This window comes from Cygnus atratus, chromosome 10, assembly GCF_013377495.2.
Source record: "Cygnus atratus isolate AKBS03 ecotype Queensland, Australia chromosome 10, CAtr_DNAZoo_HiC_assembly, whole genome shotgun sequence".
Classification (NCBI taxonomy): domain Eukaryota; kingdom Metazoa; phylum Chordata; class Aves; order Anseriformes; family Anatidae; genus Cygnus; species Cygnus atratus.
Window position 1 is genome coordinate 4,451,052 of NC_066371.1, and position 19,441 is coordinate 4,470,492.

The window sequence follows — 19,441 nt, forward strand, 5'->3', positions numbered from 1 at the left end:
GCCCGCGTCCCTTGTCCCCTCCCCGCGCCCTCTCACGTCCCGCCCCCCCGATGCGGGCGGCGCTGCGGGGCCGGCCGGGGCAGGGACATGGCGCTGAGCCCCCCCGCCGGCCCCCCGGACCCGCAGCCCCCGAGCTCCCCGGAGGGGCGGCCGGGGGGACCGGGGCTGCCGCTGCCCCTGCCCCTGCACTCGCCCTGGACCTTCTGGCTCGACAAGTGAGTGGGGGAGCTGGGGGGGCTGCCTTCGGGGGGGAGAACTTCTGGATGTAACGGACCAATTTGCTGGCTCCCCCCCCCCCTTACACTTTCCGCCCACTATTAATAAAGTCACTTTCCGAGCCAGTTTTGCTTTTGTAGTTATCGGTGCCGGCGCCCGGGTTGTTGCTTTAAGCCCTAAATTTAGACGTGACGCGGGGCAGGGGGAGGCGAGGGAGGGGGCCCGGGCCTGCCCGGGGGTTGGGGTCACCGTGCCGAGCCCAGGCCGAAACTGAAGGTTAAATCCCGGCCTGCTCCCGGTTTGTGTTTTTGTCTTGTTGTTAACCTTCTGTATCACCCCTTCTACTTTCTGTTATGTTTCTCCTCTCCCTCAACCAAGAGAAGTTCTTCCCCCTGCGAGCCTTGCTGCGGGCTGACCGCCTTCCTCGCACTGCCCCGAGCTTCTCCTCCTCTTTTCTGTCCCTTTTTTATTTGGTGGTGGAGAAATAGCATGAAATTGACAAAAGCATGCAGATGGTCTCAGGTCCCGCAAACCTTATAAGTGACCCCACAAATCGCTCCCGGTTCGCCCCTTTGAACCGTGACTTAGTTACGGCCAGGTTCAGGGTCGGAATCGTGTTTTCTGTTTGGTTACTTCTAAAAAACAGGATTTGGACCACTTCTGAAGCAAGCTATCACAAAGATCTGCTTGTTTACATGAGCATGTGGAGATAAGCGTGTCCAGCTTGTATAATTTATGCCAGAAGTTAAAATCCATTTCAAGTTACTGACCTGTATCATGATCCCCCCACCCCCAAGTCCTGGTTCAACTGCATTTCAGACTTTAAAACTCAGTTATGCTGTTCTCTTTTTGTTCTCCCTCCTTCTGATCCCTTTTAAGTGCATTTAATTAGGTAGTGTTGTTCTTCCTTACCTTACAAAACCAAAAGTGAATGTATATTTAAAAAAAAAAAAAGTGTGACCAGGCATCAACATGTCTTTAGCCTTATATACACTCTGCACAGTTTTGTTTACCAGCAACAGTAGCAGAATAATGACAGGGAGCAATATTACTAACTTTTTTTAAATGTAAGTCATTAAAAAGCACACGAGAGAGCTCTTAATGCACAACCAGGAACTTAGATGACTGCAGTGTGTGGAGGTTCGTGTGTCTACACAGTTCCACCGAAGCATCTGTACTGTTTACTGGTACACCCACACGGTTTGCTGGGGGACTGGTGCTTGGGCTTGTATGGGATGAACTTTCTGTAGAATACAACTGAGCATTTTTAACGTACTATAGTAACTCCTAGTGTGGAGCAGTGGTGTTGTGTCATGAGATGGTATTGGTTCTGAGTGCCTCTATGTATTACACTGGTTTGGGGCTGAAATGCAGGAGGACGTGAGACTTGAGGGTAAGTAGATGTTGAGCTCATAGAATCATAGAGTATCCCGAGTTGGAAGGGACCCATAAGGATCATAAAGTCCAATTCCTGGCACCACACAGGTCTGCCCAAAAGTTTAGACCATGTGACTAAGTGCACAGTCCAATCTCTTCTTAAATTCAGACAGGCTTGGTGCAGTGACTGCTTCACTGGGGAGCCTGTTCCAGTGTGCGTCCACCCTCTCGGTGAAGAACCTGGTGAGATGGATATGTAGAGGTAGGCATCTTTCTGTCACTGTAGTGAGAGATCCATGGCATATGTTCTGAGATCTCCGGCATGTGTCTTTTCATTAAGGCACACAATTAAAGTAAATATCCAGGAAGTAGCACTTCTTCTAGCAGCTTGTGACATGCTTCCAAGTGATTCACTTGGGTTTAATGGCCTCATTTTTTACCTTAGTGTCCCGGATTCATCTCCCACCTCAGAAGTAAATGCCTTTGTTTTATCCACATTAGCACTTGTTTCTCTAAACGCCTTGGCGTAGGTGTAACATCTGAGTGCTGCAGTCCTGTGACCAGGTTCTGGTTCATCGTCATTATCTCACGCATGTCATGGGCCATTTGCATTTCCTGTAAGTGCTAAGCCTTCTTTCTTAGATGCGTCTAAAATATTAACGGTCTGACATCACATTCTTATATCTGACCCCATATATGCTTTAGGAAAGTGAGAGTGATGAAAGTGTTTGGGAAAATATTATTCACTAGTTTGACAAGTAAGTTCCCATGAATGATCTTCAAATGCTCACAGGCCAGCCATTTCACATACAAAGACAGAAGCTAGAAGCTGTCGTTTTTTCCTGTTAAAAGAAATGAGATTTAAAAAAAAAAATGTTAAAATCTTTAAAGGTCATGTACCAAGTGTTTTAAAACCAAGTCTTTAGATCTGCTGTTTTGTGTGTCCATTCTGCAGGTTTCCGAGCTGATACCTGCATGTCTTATTCGTAGTGCTTTGCATGCCGTGCACTGGTGATGTTACAAGGCCTGGGGAATTTCAGCAGGTCTTGCGGATGCCTTTGGTACCACCTTGGGAAGCTGATTGGTGCTGGTGGCTCGTCACACTCCTGCTCATCTCAGTGTGGCTGTGAATTAGTGCACAGTTCTGCCGTAGTTGTCTCTGGCTTTTAAACAGAAGATTGCATTTCTAGTTTTTGCAATACTGTGCAGTCTATTTTTTAACAATGAAGTGTGATTATGCCTCAGTGGAAGTAATAATTTGAAAACAAGGATTAGAAATCTGGTCATTATATCCATGTTGTTTAGGGCATTCATCATGGGGATTTCACAAAAGGAGAAGTTAAGCGAAATGGCCATCAAAGGCTGGGATGTCATGGATAACAAACCGGGTTAGGCACTTGAAACTAACCCTTAATGGGATTTGGGGTTGTAGATCTAGATGCAATCTTTGTGTAAATACAAAGGTGGTGAAACTGATTTTCCTTTTGATGTGTATTTTTGGGCACAATGCAAGTATCTTACCTGGCCTTGTATGCCCTCTTATGATTAAAGCTACACTAAGTAAGCCTTTCCCTGCTAAAATAATAGAAGATACTAGTACTAACAGCTGTCTGCTTTTTTCAGCCTCTCAATGAGAAGCCAGAGGTTTTGTCAGTGGTTACAGTTTGTGGTCCGGAGTGTGTGTATGCACTTGCAGCGATGAAGATGTTGCACGTCCTTGCAGAAAGACGTCTTTTAAAGATCTAAGTGCATCTAAGCTGACAGTTTTGCTGACATGCCACTTTCGGTCAACAGTGAGGAAAATATGGGTACCCTTCTTTACAAATCGCTGCTATCAGAAATTGGACGCAGATCACAAAAGCCTAGTACAGAAGGCTCCTTTCCAGATAAGCGCTGTCAAAGATCTGCTCATGTCAGTGGAAGTGTGTGTGAGTGTATGTACACAACAGTGCAGGTTTCCTTGTAGGGGCCTGTCTGCCTTTTCTTCTTGCCTCGCTTCAACAGTGCTTTTTAGGTAATTTTGTTTATGGTTCAACTCTTCTGTATCTTTGAGAGGAAGAATATGCTAATGAATGTTGTCAAATGTACTGCAATGTTAATAGACAACTCCAGGAAAGTGAAAACATTCTCACATAAATATACCCCTATATGCTGATTTTTCTCTCTCCAGTTTATAGCGATGAGATCTATATAAATAATGTTTAGTAGACAACTGAGCTGTTTTCATAATAATTGTGAATCATTATAACTGAACGCATCAAATATTGGAAACTAAACTTAATAATTTCCCTTCTTCCCTGTAACAAAATCCTATTTATCTAGAATCATCTATTTCATCTATTAAAGCACATGAGTAGGTGGCTTACAATGAAAAATGATGGTTAATATTATAAAAACGTTCAACCTGGTAAATGCATTTTGACAGGCTTTGATGGCTTGAAATCAGTCTTTGTCTGTATTCAGGATGGATTGCCAGATTGATTTAGTTGCCACAGCATGTTTTTGAGTTTATGCTTTGCAAGTAAATATTTTGCTTAATCGTACCCAAACCAGTTGTGTCGAAGTACTGACAGTGGTATCTTCAAAAGTACTCAGTAGCGTTTAAAGCTCCCGCTAAAGCCGTGGAGTGATTCCGCTGGGAAACAAAGGCCAGTGTGAGTACGTACGAAAAAAAACTTCTATCCTTGGCTCTTTGCAGGGAAACAGAAGAGCTACAGTTCAGCGTCACATTAACATAAGCACAACCACCTGGAGGTTTATTCATGCATAAAACAATGGAATTTATCTTTGTGTCTCTTGTTCTTTATTCATGCTGGAATAATAAAGGAGCAGCTAAGCAAGCTGGCAGTAGGATTCAGTTTGGGTAGGTTATTTCTGTCTCCATGCTCCACTTCTAACTAATGCCCCTGCAGTTTACTGGAGTGGGCCTCACCTCATTAGGCAGCTCAGTTCTTCCAGAAGTTGCACTGAAACTTCTCCCATAAATATTCTGCAGGTGCAGGAAGGTGTTGGGAATCGCAGGGCACGGAGCAGGAGAGCTGCTGAATATTTCATGTGCAGGCTCCATGGGGAAGCTGGGTGTGCATTAATGGGTTGGTGGCCCACAGGCTGACATGCCCGCCTCCAAAAGCTGTGTCCAGCTGCTTTCTGACGCAGCCTTTTCCCTCCTGCTCCTAGGGGTTTGCAGTGCTTGTTGAGTCGGTTCAAAATGGCACCATGGCAATAATTCAAAATTCCTTGTGGCGCATCAGCTTGATGTTACTGTTGATGGTAGCAAAGTTATCCCACAGGGAGGAACCCCATAATGACCTGCAAATACAGACCCTTAAATGAAGCTTTCTGTTTTGTAGTAGAGTGTGTAGTGAGTTTTCTTCAGCAAGGTACACAAACATCTTATTACTCCCAGCTTATATTGCAAGCGTTTGTCGGAATAGTTACAGAAATAGTAGTATCTACAGGTTTCTTCATTAGACACTCATCTAACGCTTGTGCTAGTTTAGTCTAAACTTATTGTCTGTACTTGGTTAAAAAAAATCACTATTTCCTGGGTTTTGAGGCACAAAACCCACTCAATTGTCATCTGTTACCTGCTGAGTTTCTGGGTGGCTATCGCAGAACAGCTGCAGTTCATTGCTGTCAGCAATCTGTAATTTTGAATGAAATGCACTTTTTCCTTCTCTGGCTGTCTGCGATTTAAAATACCGTTTCTGTCCTATACTCATGCATTAAACCCAATTTGTGCAGGTGTAACTTCTGCAGCAAATGGTCCTGAAACTTTTAAATTGATGCATGCTGTCATTTTATCATTTACAGTCCCTTCAGGAGTATTTGCTTAATAAGGTTTAGGGGTTCACGCTCATACCCATAAATCAGTGGCACTTCTCAGAGCTGGGTGAGAGGCTAACATAATGCAGTGTAATCTTGTGGGCATGAAGTGCTTGCCAGGCAGGTTACTAAGAATAAATGAGTAGTTGGTCACCTTAACTTTTAAAACAAGTAATTTGCTGGTTGATTGGTGCTTTCTGCCAGCTGATAATGTTTTTTTTTCCAGACAAACTATGTGATCTGCAGCTATCAAAATGAACCATTTGATGCCCTCGGAGTGGAATATTCTGTCTTTCATTCTTAGCTGATCTTTAAAATGGCGTTAAAATAACTACATGGCTACCGTGATTATCTGGATAACCTTTGAAAGCTATCATTACAGACTGGATTTCTCTTTCATTTGAATAGACCTTACCATGGCAGCATTTCGGGAGCAGTATCAGTGTGAACATGCAGAGAAGATGCCACACGTTGTACAGCAAAGTTAACCCCGTAGGTATCGGTGATCTGCAGTTAGCAAACTGGCAGCAGGACGTAAGAGAAGAAATTTCTTGAACGGTGGTATGAAACAAGAAGAGGCAAAATTGTCTCATGTTTTGCCTGTTAAAGGTCTATAATACGTGACACAAAGTGAGATGTGCTGCTTCTGGTCAGCAGCAAGGAAAAAGTAAGTGATAGTTTGTAAATCCGCTATTCCTCATTGACAGTTACCTCCCTGCTGAGTTTTCCATCTCCTTTGACTCCTTACTACTTTCATTGTTTTGTGTGTTCGAAAGCTGTCTGACTTTGGATCTGTTAAATACTGTGGATTCTTCTTTTTGCTCTTTAATGGTGAGTGCAGAGATGCCACCAGTCACGATAATAATTTCTTCCAAGCACACTGAAAGCTTTGTTTGTTGTTGTTTTCACATTATCAGTTATCAGTCTTCCAGTGGGAGTTTTTGTAGTTTGTGAACCACAGGACTCAAACCTGCACTATATTGATTTCTTGTCTGTTTTTTATAACCTCTAGTTAAATTAATTACTGAAATTGGGGCATCAAATGCCCTGTTTTCTTGTCGAGTCCATCACAGTGACGTAGTCTTGTATCCAGTGATCATTAGCTAGTCTGTCCTATGCTGGAAAAGACGGAAGGGTTTCTCTGCTGCTTTTGTGACTTTAAGTCATTTGCTTTGATAGGAGTCCCCCAAGAAACCTGGGGACCAGTATTAAAGTTTTGAAGATCTGGTGCTGCTTCAGCAGTTTTGCTTGTTTAATTATTTCATTTCTTCTATGTGGATACCCCTTTCTGCCCCAGAGTCTGAATTATATCTGTAACAGCTGAGAGTTGTTGTAGTGTTTTACATGCTGATCAGATGTACCAGGACAAGCAGCTGCAGAGACGGGAGGGTTACTGGAGTCTGGTTTGCCCAGAAAGATCCCCTTGGATCTTTCTTCAGCAGGTACCCGAGCAGCAGCTGTATTCCCCTCTGTTTGTTGTCTCCTCTGTTACTTCTGTTTGTGGGCTCAGTCTTCTGAGTGCCATGTTTCCTGTGCAATGGGAGGTTGCTTTGTGATCTTTGTTCTGCTTTAGAAAACCCGCGTTAGCTTCTGAGGGAGAAAATGTTTGTGGTTTTAACAAATTGAATGAGCCCTGGAAATTTTGACCGCGTTCCCACCAAGTGTGCCGGAGGGTGCGTGCTGGGATTGTCAGGTGGGTGGTGATGGAGCGAGGACACCTGGGGACGTGGTGGATGTACTGTCCTGCGTTGCACGCACCCGAGAGATGGCACAAAGGCTGAAAAGGGCCCAGTGCTGCGGTGCCGTAAGGCAGCAGCTCCGGTTGGGATGGGAGCTTGGGAATGGTCGATGTGAGGGTGACCCGGAGAAGCTCACCCCATCTCTGGTGTACGGCAGCGTAGCCCTGCGCCCTGGCAGTGGGACCAGCCCAAGGACCTCTTGGCTTTGTGGCAAGTGCCAGCAGCAGACACGGCTTGAAGAATTAATTGTTGCTGGTGGAAAGACTGCCTGAAATTCCAAATTTCCCACGTGGATTGAGTTAGGTGGCTCACAGCACCGAAACCAGGAGCTGTCCTCTGGCACGCTGCGTTCCCATCAGCCCGTACGCGTCTCCCATAAAACACTAACACTAGAAGCGCTCTGCGGTGAAATCAGCTCAGTATAACGGCAATACACCGGTTAGCCCTGCGTCTTGCTCTCCTTCAGACCATCCGAGGGATGCAGGAGCGGGGCCGGGGGCTCCTGGTGCTGCGCTGGGCTGGAGCCCGCTGCCACCTGGCGGCCGCTGTCCCCCATGCGGCGTGCCCGGGGTCTGGGGGTGCCGGGGGTCTCGGGGTGCCCCTGGCTCTTGGGAGTCACTGGCAAACAAGCTGGGAATGCGAGCTTAGGGGCTGCAGGTTCCAGACAAATAACTTTTTTTTTTTCTCCTGATGTCTAACAGCTGAAAAGTGTGGTGTGGCAGTTAGGAGCACTGATATTTTTTGTTTAAAATCTTAATTTTACCTGCTTACTGAAAGTGATTTCATAAAATAGCAGCTGGGCTTCGTCTTCATAGGTCCCTTCCAACCGGACAACTCTATTCTATTCTAAAATCCCAATTTACCTGGCAAATCTCTATTTACTCAAAAGTATAAGAACAATGGAGTTCTTCTCTTTAAATGATTAATGATAATTAGAATTGGAGTTTTCTGTGTGGCTTTGATATGTGGATATTTCATCTTCACACTCGTGTGATTCACTTCTCCCTATCTGTCTCCCTTCTTCCCTCTTGTTAAAATCCATTTTTATTAATCCCTACTTTCTTTTTCCCCCCCAAGGTCACTACCTGGTACTACAGCAGCTGAATGTGCCTCAAACTTGAAGAAGATTTATACAGTACAAACAGTGCAGGTAAGGCTGGCTCTGCTCTAGCAACTGCCGCACGAGAAAAGCAAAACTTAAGGTGTGAAGCAGCGTTAACACCCATACAGATGAGTCACGCTCACGGCTTTGCTCACCTGTGGTAGGAAGTGTAAGCGTTATTGTGCATGGTCGTGTGTGGTATTACTTAGTCACTGTTTGAATTTCACTTGGCTTTCCAGACCAGAAAAGGAGGAAATATTGGCTTGATCAGGCAAGCCCACCCATAAACTTTCCGGAGTTTCCACTTGTGCCTGTGCTGTGTTGTTATACTTGATGTGTTTTTAAGTATTTTTCCTGACTTTTCTCTAAGTTTTAGTACAGAAAATCATTGCATAAAAACTAAATGCTACAGCCTGTGTTTTTTTCTTCTTTCTACCCTGGAGCATGATTTTTTTTAAATAAAAACAAAAATCTATCCAACTGACACATCAAAATGCTTTTACATCATGCAGCAATGAGAAATTCTGCATGGTTGTGTCATCTGCCAGTGCCCATCAGCGGGCATCTCTTGCAAGTAAATTGCATTTTTGTTTTATACCAGAGTTACCATGCCTGTGTTAGCGGGATGGTTGCATCAGCTGTGCAGCGGAACATCTCTGTCAAGTTTGAGCTGACAGCACCAGTGGGTTTGTTTCAAAACCAGCTACTCTGGCTATTGTTTGAACTGTTGGAAAAAGGTCAGCGTAAGACCACAAAACAGTGTACACAGTGTCTGGTAACGGCCATTTTCCCACTCTGAATCCAGCCTTTATTCATTAAAGTACTGGGCTTTATTGTTCAGAAAAATTAAGTTGTTTTTTCCCCATGGATTTGGGGTTGAAAATACAAAGAATCCCTCTAGGTCCTTTGGGAAGACCCAGGCACGAGGCCAGGTAAGCGCGAGGGGAAAGCTGAAGCCAGTGCTTGGTGTTGGCTCTCCCGCGGGAGCCACTGGTTGTGCCTCTTTTTCCATATTCATCGGTGAGAGGAGCAGCACTGCACGGTGGCCCAGAACTTACTATAAATGTTCCTATTTCTCACAGATTTTTCATACCCACTTTTATATTTTAATAGTTTTCCTTCTCTTCTTGTGACTGGATAATGGTAATGGCTGTTAGATGGAATTGCCAAGGGCTACAAAATCTTACCGCATAATGTTGCAGTCTTTGTTTCTAAGTTGTGCTAATGATTAAGTATTAGATGAACTAATACTTAATTAGTTGTACTAATGCTTAATGTTGCATCACTACATGTTGATGCAACATAAGTCTTTAAAATCCTTTCTTCATCCTGGCTGTTGGATAAAGAAGAAAGGGAATTGGGATCCCTTCAATCATCCCTCCCTGTTGCTCACCACTACCTCTAGGTGCTTTTTATCCACCCCAAGCGCATGTGACAGCTGCTGCTCTTACTACCAGAAAAGCTGGGATGTATTCTGATGGATCCTGCATCTTTTCATTTCTCCTCCATTCCTGTATTAACGTGCATCTCAAGTTCTTTGTCTAATGCAAATTGTTACTGTGATCAAGGCAGAGTAGTTGGACAGCTAGTTAGGGATTTAGTTCAACAGCATTATCGCTATTTCTTTGTAGTTCAAGATGATCCCAGTGAAGTTTTAGACTAGCTGTTAGTGACACAAGGTGGAGATTTTATGTAAGTATATATCTTTAGTACGTTAAGGAAGTTTAGTGTACTGGTTTGTTCGGACATACTTTAGTGTAAACACACAAGTGAAATTGCAGTAAGTTGACTGACTACAATGCAGTAAGTTTCATTTACTTGTAACGCGGAAGATGACAGGTCTCTAGGAGTAAGATGTAATGTTCTATAAACCAATGTGATGGTTTTAGAGAATATGACCAAGGAAGTAAATTCATCTGAAATGTAGTTTCTTGTGTTAATACAACTAGTTTTTTGTTTGTTTTTATAAAGAATTTCTGGAGTGTCTACAACAACATTCCTCCTGTGACAAGCTTGCCCCTGAGATGTAGTTACCACTTAATGCGGGGAGAAAGACGGCCACTTTGGTAAGTGTGCTATCATCAGACACTTCTGGGAGTGGGCACTGGGAAAACCTGACATGGGGAAAGGAGGCAGGCGTGGGCCAGGAGCGTCACCTTTCTGTTGCCTGCAAATGCCTGACCTTGCAAAAAGTACCCTAGGGGTTATGTTAAGCTTAAAAGTGACTTGTACTAAAGAGAATCATTATTAAAAGTGCAGGCTGTAATTTAATTGTCCACCTTTGAACAGAAATGTCAGAAATTAAATTATGGATTAACAATTAAGAAATTAAAATGTGCCTTTGAAATCTGGTTCAAGACTGCGCAGAATGTTACTTGTCTTTGAAACACGCTATTACCTTGCAAATTTTTCTTTGCAGTGAAGCTAGCGTAATAATGATGCAAATAACTGGTGTGTCCTTAACTGTTCTTCACCTGTACAAAATTATGGAGCATGCATTAAAATGTACTTACAGGCTTGGGTTAAAACCAACTTAAGGCATTATGAAGTGGTGCATTGCAGCAAGTCCCTACTTGATTGTGGGATAGTAATGAAATAAAGTATAAATCATTGATGTTTTCCTTTCAGAAATTGAGTTTAGCATACCTTCTTCCTGATCCAGTTCCTTCACATCTTAATTATCTTAAACATTTGCTGAAGAGATTTGATCTTTTTGACATCATTTGCACTAGACTGTAATTGGATTAGGGTTCTCTAACTGGATCATCGTGTCTCTAACTGGATGTTGAGTTACTACAGGAGGTTTCTGTCCTAATCTACTGAAGAGGCAAATACTTCTTTAAAGTGAAACGCGTCTGAAGATCTGTTAGTTTTCTAAAAAAAAAAAAAATAAATAAAAATACTGTGACTGGCCAGAATAGCTAAATTGGGTTTGAACAAAATGTTGGTGTCTGTATAAATCAGCTGGGCCAGTGTGTGCAGTTCCTTGATATTTTTGAACGGATTTTTTTCTTCTAGTCTTAGTTTTGGTTTGATAAATCACTGTTGAAGGTGTGAAATGCAAAAGCTTTTCCTGAAAATGATACATCAGTTTTAAGACTTAAGTAAACGTATGCGCTGCCTTGTAGGGAAGGGATTGCAAGAGGTTAATACCATTGGTAGCCCCCTGGCTTAACGGTAATTACTGCCGAGCAGCTTTTCTCAGATTGCAGTTACGGTGTACTGGCTAACCCCGCAGCACTGGTTTTTAGGAGGAAAAACAAATTCAGAAGAATGAACTGGGGACTTGCAAAGGTTTCCCTCCTTCTGCCACAGGTGTTTGTATGGACCAGTGGGATATCACTGACCTGGAGAGTCTCTGTGGCTTTCATAATGGCTTTAGCTACTCCGAAAGTGACTTTTAGGTTGTGCCTTTAACTTTGCTTTTACAGAGCCTTAACAAAAAACTAAAAGCCCTAAAATTTAAAATGTTACAGAAAGAATTGTAACAGAAAACTTGAAAAGTTCAGAAGTTTCTGTGTTGTACCTTTGTAATTAAAAGGCAGTTTAAAGCTTATGTCTGTCCTGGCCCCAGACAACTTCAGTCTTTTTTTTAAACAAAGACAATTAATTTCTAGTTGTCACAAAACTGAAATGAAGTGTACTCATGGTTTTTATTAAAATGGATAAACTTGAGAGTAACAAGTTGCTTCTGTGAAAATGATATGTGCCAGAGTTCTCCCAAAATAAAAGGTTACCATAGTAAAACATAAAATTGCTTTGTGGCTTGTTCCCATATAGTGTGCAGCCACTTCAAAGCTAGTCCGTAGCCAGGGAAAATGTATATATTTTCCAACACACAAAACTTGGGAGAGGGATTAGGTGTTGAGAGATACAGTTCGTATGAACAATGGAAGAATTATGTCTGGTGTCAGAAGTCATAATTTGAGTCACGCTACCCGGAGTTAGTAATTGCATTTCAAATGGGATTTTTCTGGGAAAATTAACCCCTGAACATAGGTTTATCTTGATGTGGATCTGAATGCTTATTTTATTGATCTATTTCCCATAACCAGGGAAGAGGAAAGCAATGCCAAGGGAGGTATATGGAAAATGAAGGTCCCTAAAGAAAGTACGGTATGTAATACTTTCCTTGGATTTTTTTTGGAAGGGGATTCCTTTAAATTCCATGTGATAAAGCTGTCGTAAGACTTTCTAGTTTTGACATCATCCAATACAACAACCAAACGCCATTTTAAAGTCTGTAATCTTTTGCTTTAAGACAGTGAGCAAAAGTTTATTTTCAGCTAATTTAGTATCTCTTGTTTTGATCACATTTGTCAAGGTATTATAAATCAAATGAAAGCTGCAGTGTTGTATTCCATTTGACAAAGATGGTATTCTGTAAACGCCTTTGTTCTCAAGACTCAGTTTGCTTACAGGCATGCAAAGCAAAACATAAAAACCTCCTCCTGATAATATTACAGCCAGAACCTCAGTAATGCTCTTCAGCAATCTGCACGCATGGTTCAGCACAACTTCTAGAGTTTCACAAAGTGCCAAATGCTCCCAAATTTTGTGTCAAACTTAGTAGGACTGCTTGTGCTTGGCACTGCTTGTATGTACTACATGTGGGAGTGAGGAGCACTGTGCTTTTCTCAGGACAAACGAGGACTAAGGCTTTATCTCCACAGGTAGCTAGTCCCATCTAATGTCTGTCTTCCCTCGAAAGAGGGAAGATCTTGTTTATTCTCTTCTCCTCATCCCCCTTGTGATGGCTCTGGTGCTCACCAAACTGTTTTGTGAGCCAATTTAGCACACTATGATGTCAGAAAGTCTCTTTTTTTTTTTAAACTTATTTTTTAATTTGAGTGTGTAGCCAGGAGAGTTGATTTTAATGACTATGTGGGGTAAAGGAGAGAAGAATAGTGGGATCATCCCCTTTGGCAAGATTGAGTTTGAGGTTGTCAGTCACCTCACATGTGCATCTTGTGAACACGGTGCTTCTTAGTTTTCTCTTTTTGGAATTTAGAAATGCAAAAGATAAAATGTACAGGCATGTCGTCGTTCTAGCCCTGCTGAAATAAATGACTTTGTGTGCTGAGTGTTGCAGTGCTGTCAGATGCATGTAACTGCCTTTTCCTGTGACCTGCCACAGGGAAGAGGTCTGACCTATTCACGTTGTGTGTGTGCAGGTGGGGTCTGGATCAGGCCTTTAAATACTAAACATGAACTGTAAGAAAAATGTGACAGCCTTGCAGGAGGCATTAAATGCTGAAAGATGGTACTTGAAACTTCAGCCAAAAGCTAATTGGTTTTGCCTGTGGGCTCTTTCCCATATGTGAATTGCAGCTTTCTTCCCTCCAATCCCCAGTGATCACAAAAGACTCTGAAATTTTCTTTTTCCTATTATAACCCAAGGTGTGAAGATTGTCATCAGTGACAAGTGGTTTTGGGAGCCTGCATTACTGTGTGATGAATTTAGGGACCCCAAAGAAGCCTTGTTTTTCATAGAATGGTCACCACTTTCTGACATGAGGTTACTTTCTGATATCTCAAATTAAGTACCACATGTCCCTGGTGTCCTCTGAAAAGTTTAATTGGAGATGAACCTGAGTCAGCTTTTAGTACCTTTGTAAATGGCATAATATATTATTTATGCCTATTTCTCAGTCTTGGCTTCATGCTTCTAATCACCGCACACCCAGACCTCATCTCCTTGGCCAAGACGAGCCGTCTTGTACAGCCCTCACTGGAAGATAATGCGCTAGAGCAGTGCTTGGAGAGGGTGTGGAGGGAGGGAAATGTGTTTTTTTCTAAAGACACCAGTCTTCTAAGTGGAATGAAAATCTGACCGACAAAATACTGACACTTAAATGTTGTTGCATGCGTACGGTGACCCTTCTGTATGCTGGTTTTTAATACGAAAACTAATACTTTTTAGATCCTTATAAACCTGATCCTGCAACTGCTTACTACTGGATGAAGTGCTTCCTACCCATGAGGCCGTAAGGACGACTCACGGTAGCGAGCACTGCGCCCGGTAATGACTGTGCATGGTCATCGCACGTTAATGTACGGACTGGACGCTGGCAGGCAAGGGCATCATTTCGCAGGCTCACACTGACATCCTCAAGCTGCCTTGTGAGGCATGGCAGCAGTTCTTCCCATAGCATAGCTTCATGTTATGGATAGGATGAGGTGGTAATGAGTCACAGGAACGTCTGGTCCTTTGTAGTCCAGAAGATGGCTTAGGAGTACTTGGAAGCTCCATTAAGGCAGTTTATTGGTTTGTCATCTCCGTAGCTGCTTGCTTTTTGTTCTAATCCTGGTGCATTTAATTACTAATTCTTCTGCTTTTGTTTTAACCCTGGTGCATTTAATTGCTCTTTCTTTTTAATAGTACTAAAATTCAAGTTAATTTCAAATAGCAGAAAGGCATTCCTTAAAAGAAGTGTATTAATAAAATCTTTATGGTGATATAGCAAAATATATATATATATTACAGAATACATCAACGTCTGTATTTTCTGTCCCTGTAAATGCACACCTTGGAGCATATTACTGAACATGTTGATCCAGAGGCATTCCAAAATTTGTATGGTCTTTTGCTTAGGTAATAAATGCCAAAAGCAAATAACAGTGTAATTCGTCTAACAGAGCCAAAGAAAACTGGCAGATAGTTGTTACTCCCCTCCGTTTTAACTCTCTAGTGAGCATCTGAATTTGTTGAAAGACAGCCTTATTTCATAGTCAAGGCAAATCAGACTTGATGTTTAAATAATAAATCCATTTAACTTGTTGGTAGGGATTTCTGGTACTTTTTTTAATGTGGATAGTAATTGTATTTTCATAGAAACAAATGATCACAAGTAAAGCCTTACTTTTTTATCATGGGAAATTCTTGGGAGAATTCTACTTTCATGCTGTACGTTGATTAGTGCATTCAGGATGCGTCTTGGACACAGACACAGAAAGTAAATATAGTTTAAAAATATATATTTTTAACAATTCTTTGTTACAGTATTCATTTCCAGGGTCTAAACTCTTGCTCCAACTATATTGAAGAAATTATTAATATAACATAGCGTGTAATTGCAACAAATACTTTCTTGTTTAGACAACCTCAGAAAGAGAGCGTACTCAAAATGGAGCTAGCAAACCTAACTTTTAAATTAAGAGATAGTAAAGCAAAAGTAACTTTTTTTCTTCTTATTAGGCAGCAGTTTGGAAAGAGCTTCTGTTAGCAACTATTGGAGAACAGTTCATGGATTGTTGTGCAGCAGGTAACTTTTAAAAGTGATACTGGTATCGTATCCATACCTACCCTCAGGAAGAGGAGGATGAGGTATTTCAGCTGTTCCAGTGCAGAGCTACCTATAGACTCCAGCTCAACAGCCTGTGTTCTTGGGAAGCCAGCAGATTATCAAGGTTTTAAATGTCTGTCTCTTTGCCAGCATTTAAATGATTAATATTAAATTCTACAATGCCAGAACTCTGGCACACCAAATTACATTTTTATACCGGATTGTTTGTACTGTCACAGTTGGAAGCAACTGAATTAGACAGATGCCCATTAGCCCTCATGGTCCCTTCTGGTTACGGGCTGCCTGGGGAAGCACCAGAGCAGACCTGAAGCACAGAGAAGCTGTGTGGTTTGCCTGTGGTGATGTTAAAACCCATAACAGAGCTGTAATGGAAACCCGGGTCTTCTGAACCCCAGCTTAGCACTCTAGCCAAAGGTGATGCTTTCATTATCACTTAAAAGCATTGCTTAGGTCAAAGTAGTCTGTAGTGTGATTTAATTTACGTAAAATTCTTGAAATACCTTGCTGGCTTACCGGAAAACAGTCATTAATTATCCAGAAGTTCATATGTGGTTTTGTTCAGATGTAATGATTTAATGAAATCACTTTCAGAATAAACGTCCCTTCTGTGCTTACACATTTCATTTGGAAATGGACTCCAGGAAGGCGCTGGGAATGCCGGCATGCTTAAGGTGCATCAGCAAGTGCTGCTGCTCAGTCACGGACAGCGAGTATGAGCCTGTGACCATCTCGTGCGTCCAGGCTCAGTTACAGAGCTGGCTCTTCTGTCTGGGTTATGTGAATGGCACTTCTGCGTCATCTCTTGTGACCCTGTTTACCTCTCCTAAACACAAATATCGGATTAAACTAGCTGTTAAAATGAAACTGAACAACCAGTTAGGAAGTGTTCCTTCACTGCTTTATCACAAAGGGGGAAAAAGTTTCTGGGGAAAAATACAATACGGCTAATCCACCACTGCAGGCTTTTGCTTGTGGTGTTTTACTGAAGGTAGATTTCCCTTAGTAGTTCATATTGCTAAACATACTGAAGGGAATCCCAAGATTACCTCCTGCTCAAGGATAAGTGTTAATAAATAATCTTGTGGCACTTCATTAAAACCATTATGAGGTAATATTTGCAATAGTTTCTATAAATAGCGTTTGTTTCTTTCTGGTGACTGTTCTGTCTGGTTTGAACACTTGTATTCCCTGCATTGGAGATTGTTCTTTCATTGCTTCAGTTTGTTCAACTTCTGGGCACTTGCACAGCACATAAGTATCGAATTAGACATGTCTCACTTCTCAAGTATTTTTTTTAATGATGCTTCCTCTTCTATGCAGATGATGAAGTAATAGGGGTTAGCGTCAGCGTTCGTGACCGTGAAGATGTTATACAAGTCTGGAATGGGAACGCTTCCTTAGCAAGTGAAGCTAAAGTTTTAGAAAAGATATATAAACTTCTGCCACACACCTCTTTTAAAGCAGTGTTCTATAAACGTAAGTATTTTTCGCTAGTTAATTTCCACCATCCTTAGAGAAACAAGATGCTGGTGGGATATTTCCGTGGGAATAACCTCTCTGGTTCCTCATTAGCCATTTGGAAACACAGCATCTCTCGTTGCGTTGAAATTTTTTCCTAAGAATTACAGATGGTCTTGTGCCTTAGCTACCGTTCAAAGCATAGAATATTTTAGATTTAATTTTAGAATGTATTCAGCTTTATGCTTAATATACCTGGTTCCTAAAGTTAGCGAGAGACATCTTGATAGCTGCCAAGACTGCATGCTTTTTAATGTGGGTATTGGTTTAGTGGAACCAGTTACAGACAGGATTTTAAGGGATCCCTTTCTTTAGACTACATAAATGTGTAATCAGAATAGTGTATTCCCGAAAATCACTCTTCGGCACATTGTGTCTTCCTAGACTGCTTGTGCATCGCTGTCTTTCCTCTTCATCTTTTCAACCCCTTGAAAAAATTTACGTTTTCTTTTTATTCCCCCCCCCCTTCTCTCTCCCTTAGCACACAGAGAGCACCATGCTTTTGAAGGCAGACGTGGAAAACATTAAGCACAGTCTTGTGCTTGACACTTAGTGTTCTGAGGTGGTCTGAACGAGCAGAAGGATGGCTGGAAGTCCTGCAGAACCACTACGTGCAGTGGCCCTCTTGAGTTTCCAACACTTCAGATTGGGCTATTGCTGCTGAAAATGAGGAAACATAGTTACCCTGCCTGCCAAATGTGCCATTCATTACTTCTTGTTTGGTTGTGTTTTTAATTCGTCATTGTTTCTTTAAAAAGTTATTTTGGCCACTATTTTTTTCAATCAGATCATATTTATTCCGATTTCATTAAGATAGAATGCTTTGTTTTTTTCTGTACTGTACTTAGTTAAATGCAAATGTGCACAAACATGATACGCTGCTTTCTCTAGATGTGCTGTGCATAGAGGGATACTGGCTTGGTGAAATGTGTTTTCAGTTTTCATTTTGAGACATTCCTATCATGCTAAGATTTACTCACTGTCTTTGTCCCAAGAGATGAAGGAGTTGCACTGCATTATCCTAATGGACTATGTAATCTGGTCTTGCACTGACAACAGCACACATGCTGTAAGAGTAAAGAGTGAAGTATTCACTGAATGAGCAACTAAAGAGACACGTTTATATTGGAACTAACCCTATGTGAGATAACGTTAACGAGTGTTTAAAGTGCGATGACTTCAAAACAACTCTTCTTCAGGCTAGTATTGAGAGATCTAAAGGTAAAAAACCCTGCAAACTCTAAACCCCCTATTTAAGAAGGGTTCGTCTCTATTTTTTTAGTGTATGATATTTTTCTGTACACTATGGGAAAAAGTCATGAATCATTTCTAATGCATTTGACTAACTGGATCCCCATCCCTCACACTTCTGCAGTTATTTTAGGGCCCGTACTCGTGGAGGGTCAGGTCAGAATTGCTGTTGATTTCAGTGCAAAAGAAGAAATTCTCTCTCTGTTTTTAAGCTATCAGGGCTCCTTAGGTCTTTTTTTTTTTTTAATTTAAAGAAAATAAATGGATTTTGTTTTACAGCATGAATGTGAACATTAACTGTGCTACTCTTTAAATGTTTGTCTATATTAATTATGAGGTGTCGGTTTGCTTTACTATACTACCAAAGATTTAGTTCCTTTTGCAAGAAGAAGCTGCAGCATAGAGAAGAATGTGTGCTCCGCTCAGCATTACTTCATTGGTAAGAGTTCTTGTTTGGCGACTGTTCAAATTGCACTGATTTCCACATGTTTAGAGTATTAAGAAGCAGCCATTAGAATCAAATTTAAAAGTAAGGATTGCACATGAGGTTTTTTTTACAACTTTGTATTTATGAATTAAAACTGCAGTTAATGAGATTATTAATTAAAGAAATAAATTTTCTTAGATCAAATGTCTTGCTTCTGTGATTGATTTTGAAACAAAATGTTACCAGACCTGCTTTTTTAAACCTGTGTGTTTTTCAGTAAGACTTCTCTTACAAGCTATCTACATCTTGTTTGCAGATAAAATAATATTTTTAATTTTTTTTGTTAAACCAGAAAGGAGGCCTGAAGTACATTAGTACCATCTCTTGTATATATTCAGTTGGTACTCAAGGTATTTTTGAGGGGCAGTTAGATTGAGGTTTCAAAATAAATAAGATTATTACTGTGAGTGTAAAATGTCAGATAAACTTCCCAGAGTAAATAAGAGAATGTGAGCAGGTGCTTTACCTCTGTGGTGAAGTGGACTCGTTACTGCAGCACTGAGTAGAACTTCAGTTAACACTGCTTTTACTGAGTGGGTTTTAGTGTAAGTGGGCACTCAGGGGCCCTCATTTCTATGGGCTATGAGTGGGTTCCTCATTTTCCAGAGAAGAAGGGCTG

The 19,441-nt window shown here is 41.6% G+C and overlaps 1 protein-coding gene across 2 annotated transcripts; it reads left to right on the top strand.

Annotated features, from left to right (window-relative positions):
* Positions 1-28: 28 nt before the first annotated feature.
* EIF4E3 (eukaryotic translation initiation factor 4E family member 3) lies at positions 29-18,959 on the top strand. Of its 2 annotated transcripts, none has more exons than XM_035546949.2 (7): positions 29-215; positions 8,235-8,307; positions 10,231-10,325; positions 12,315-12,375; positions 15,458-15,524; positions 16,887-17,042; positions 17,566-18,959. In XM_035546949.2, the coding sequence occupies exons 1-7, from the start codon at positions 88-90 to the stop codon at positions 17,610-17,612; spliced, it is 627 nt and encodes a 208-aa protein (XP_035402842.1). In that variant the 5' UTR covers positions 29-87; the 3' UTR covers positions 17,613-18,959. The 2 variants fall into 2 exon arrangements, with proteins under 2 accessions (XP_035402842.1, XP_035402843.1); XM_035546950.2 differs by lacking the exon at positions 29-215 and adding an exon at positions 5,751-6,085.
* The last annotated feature ends 482 nt before the right edge of the window (positions 18,960-19,441 follow it).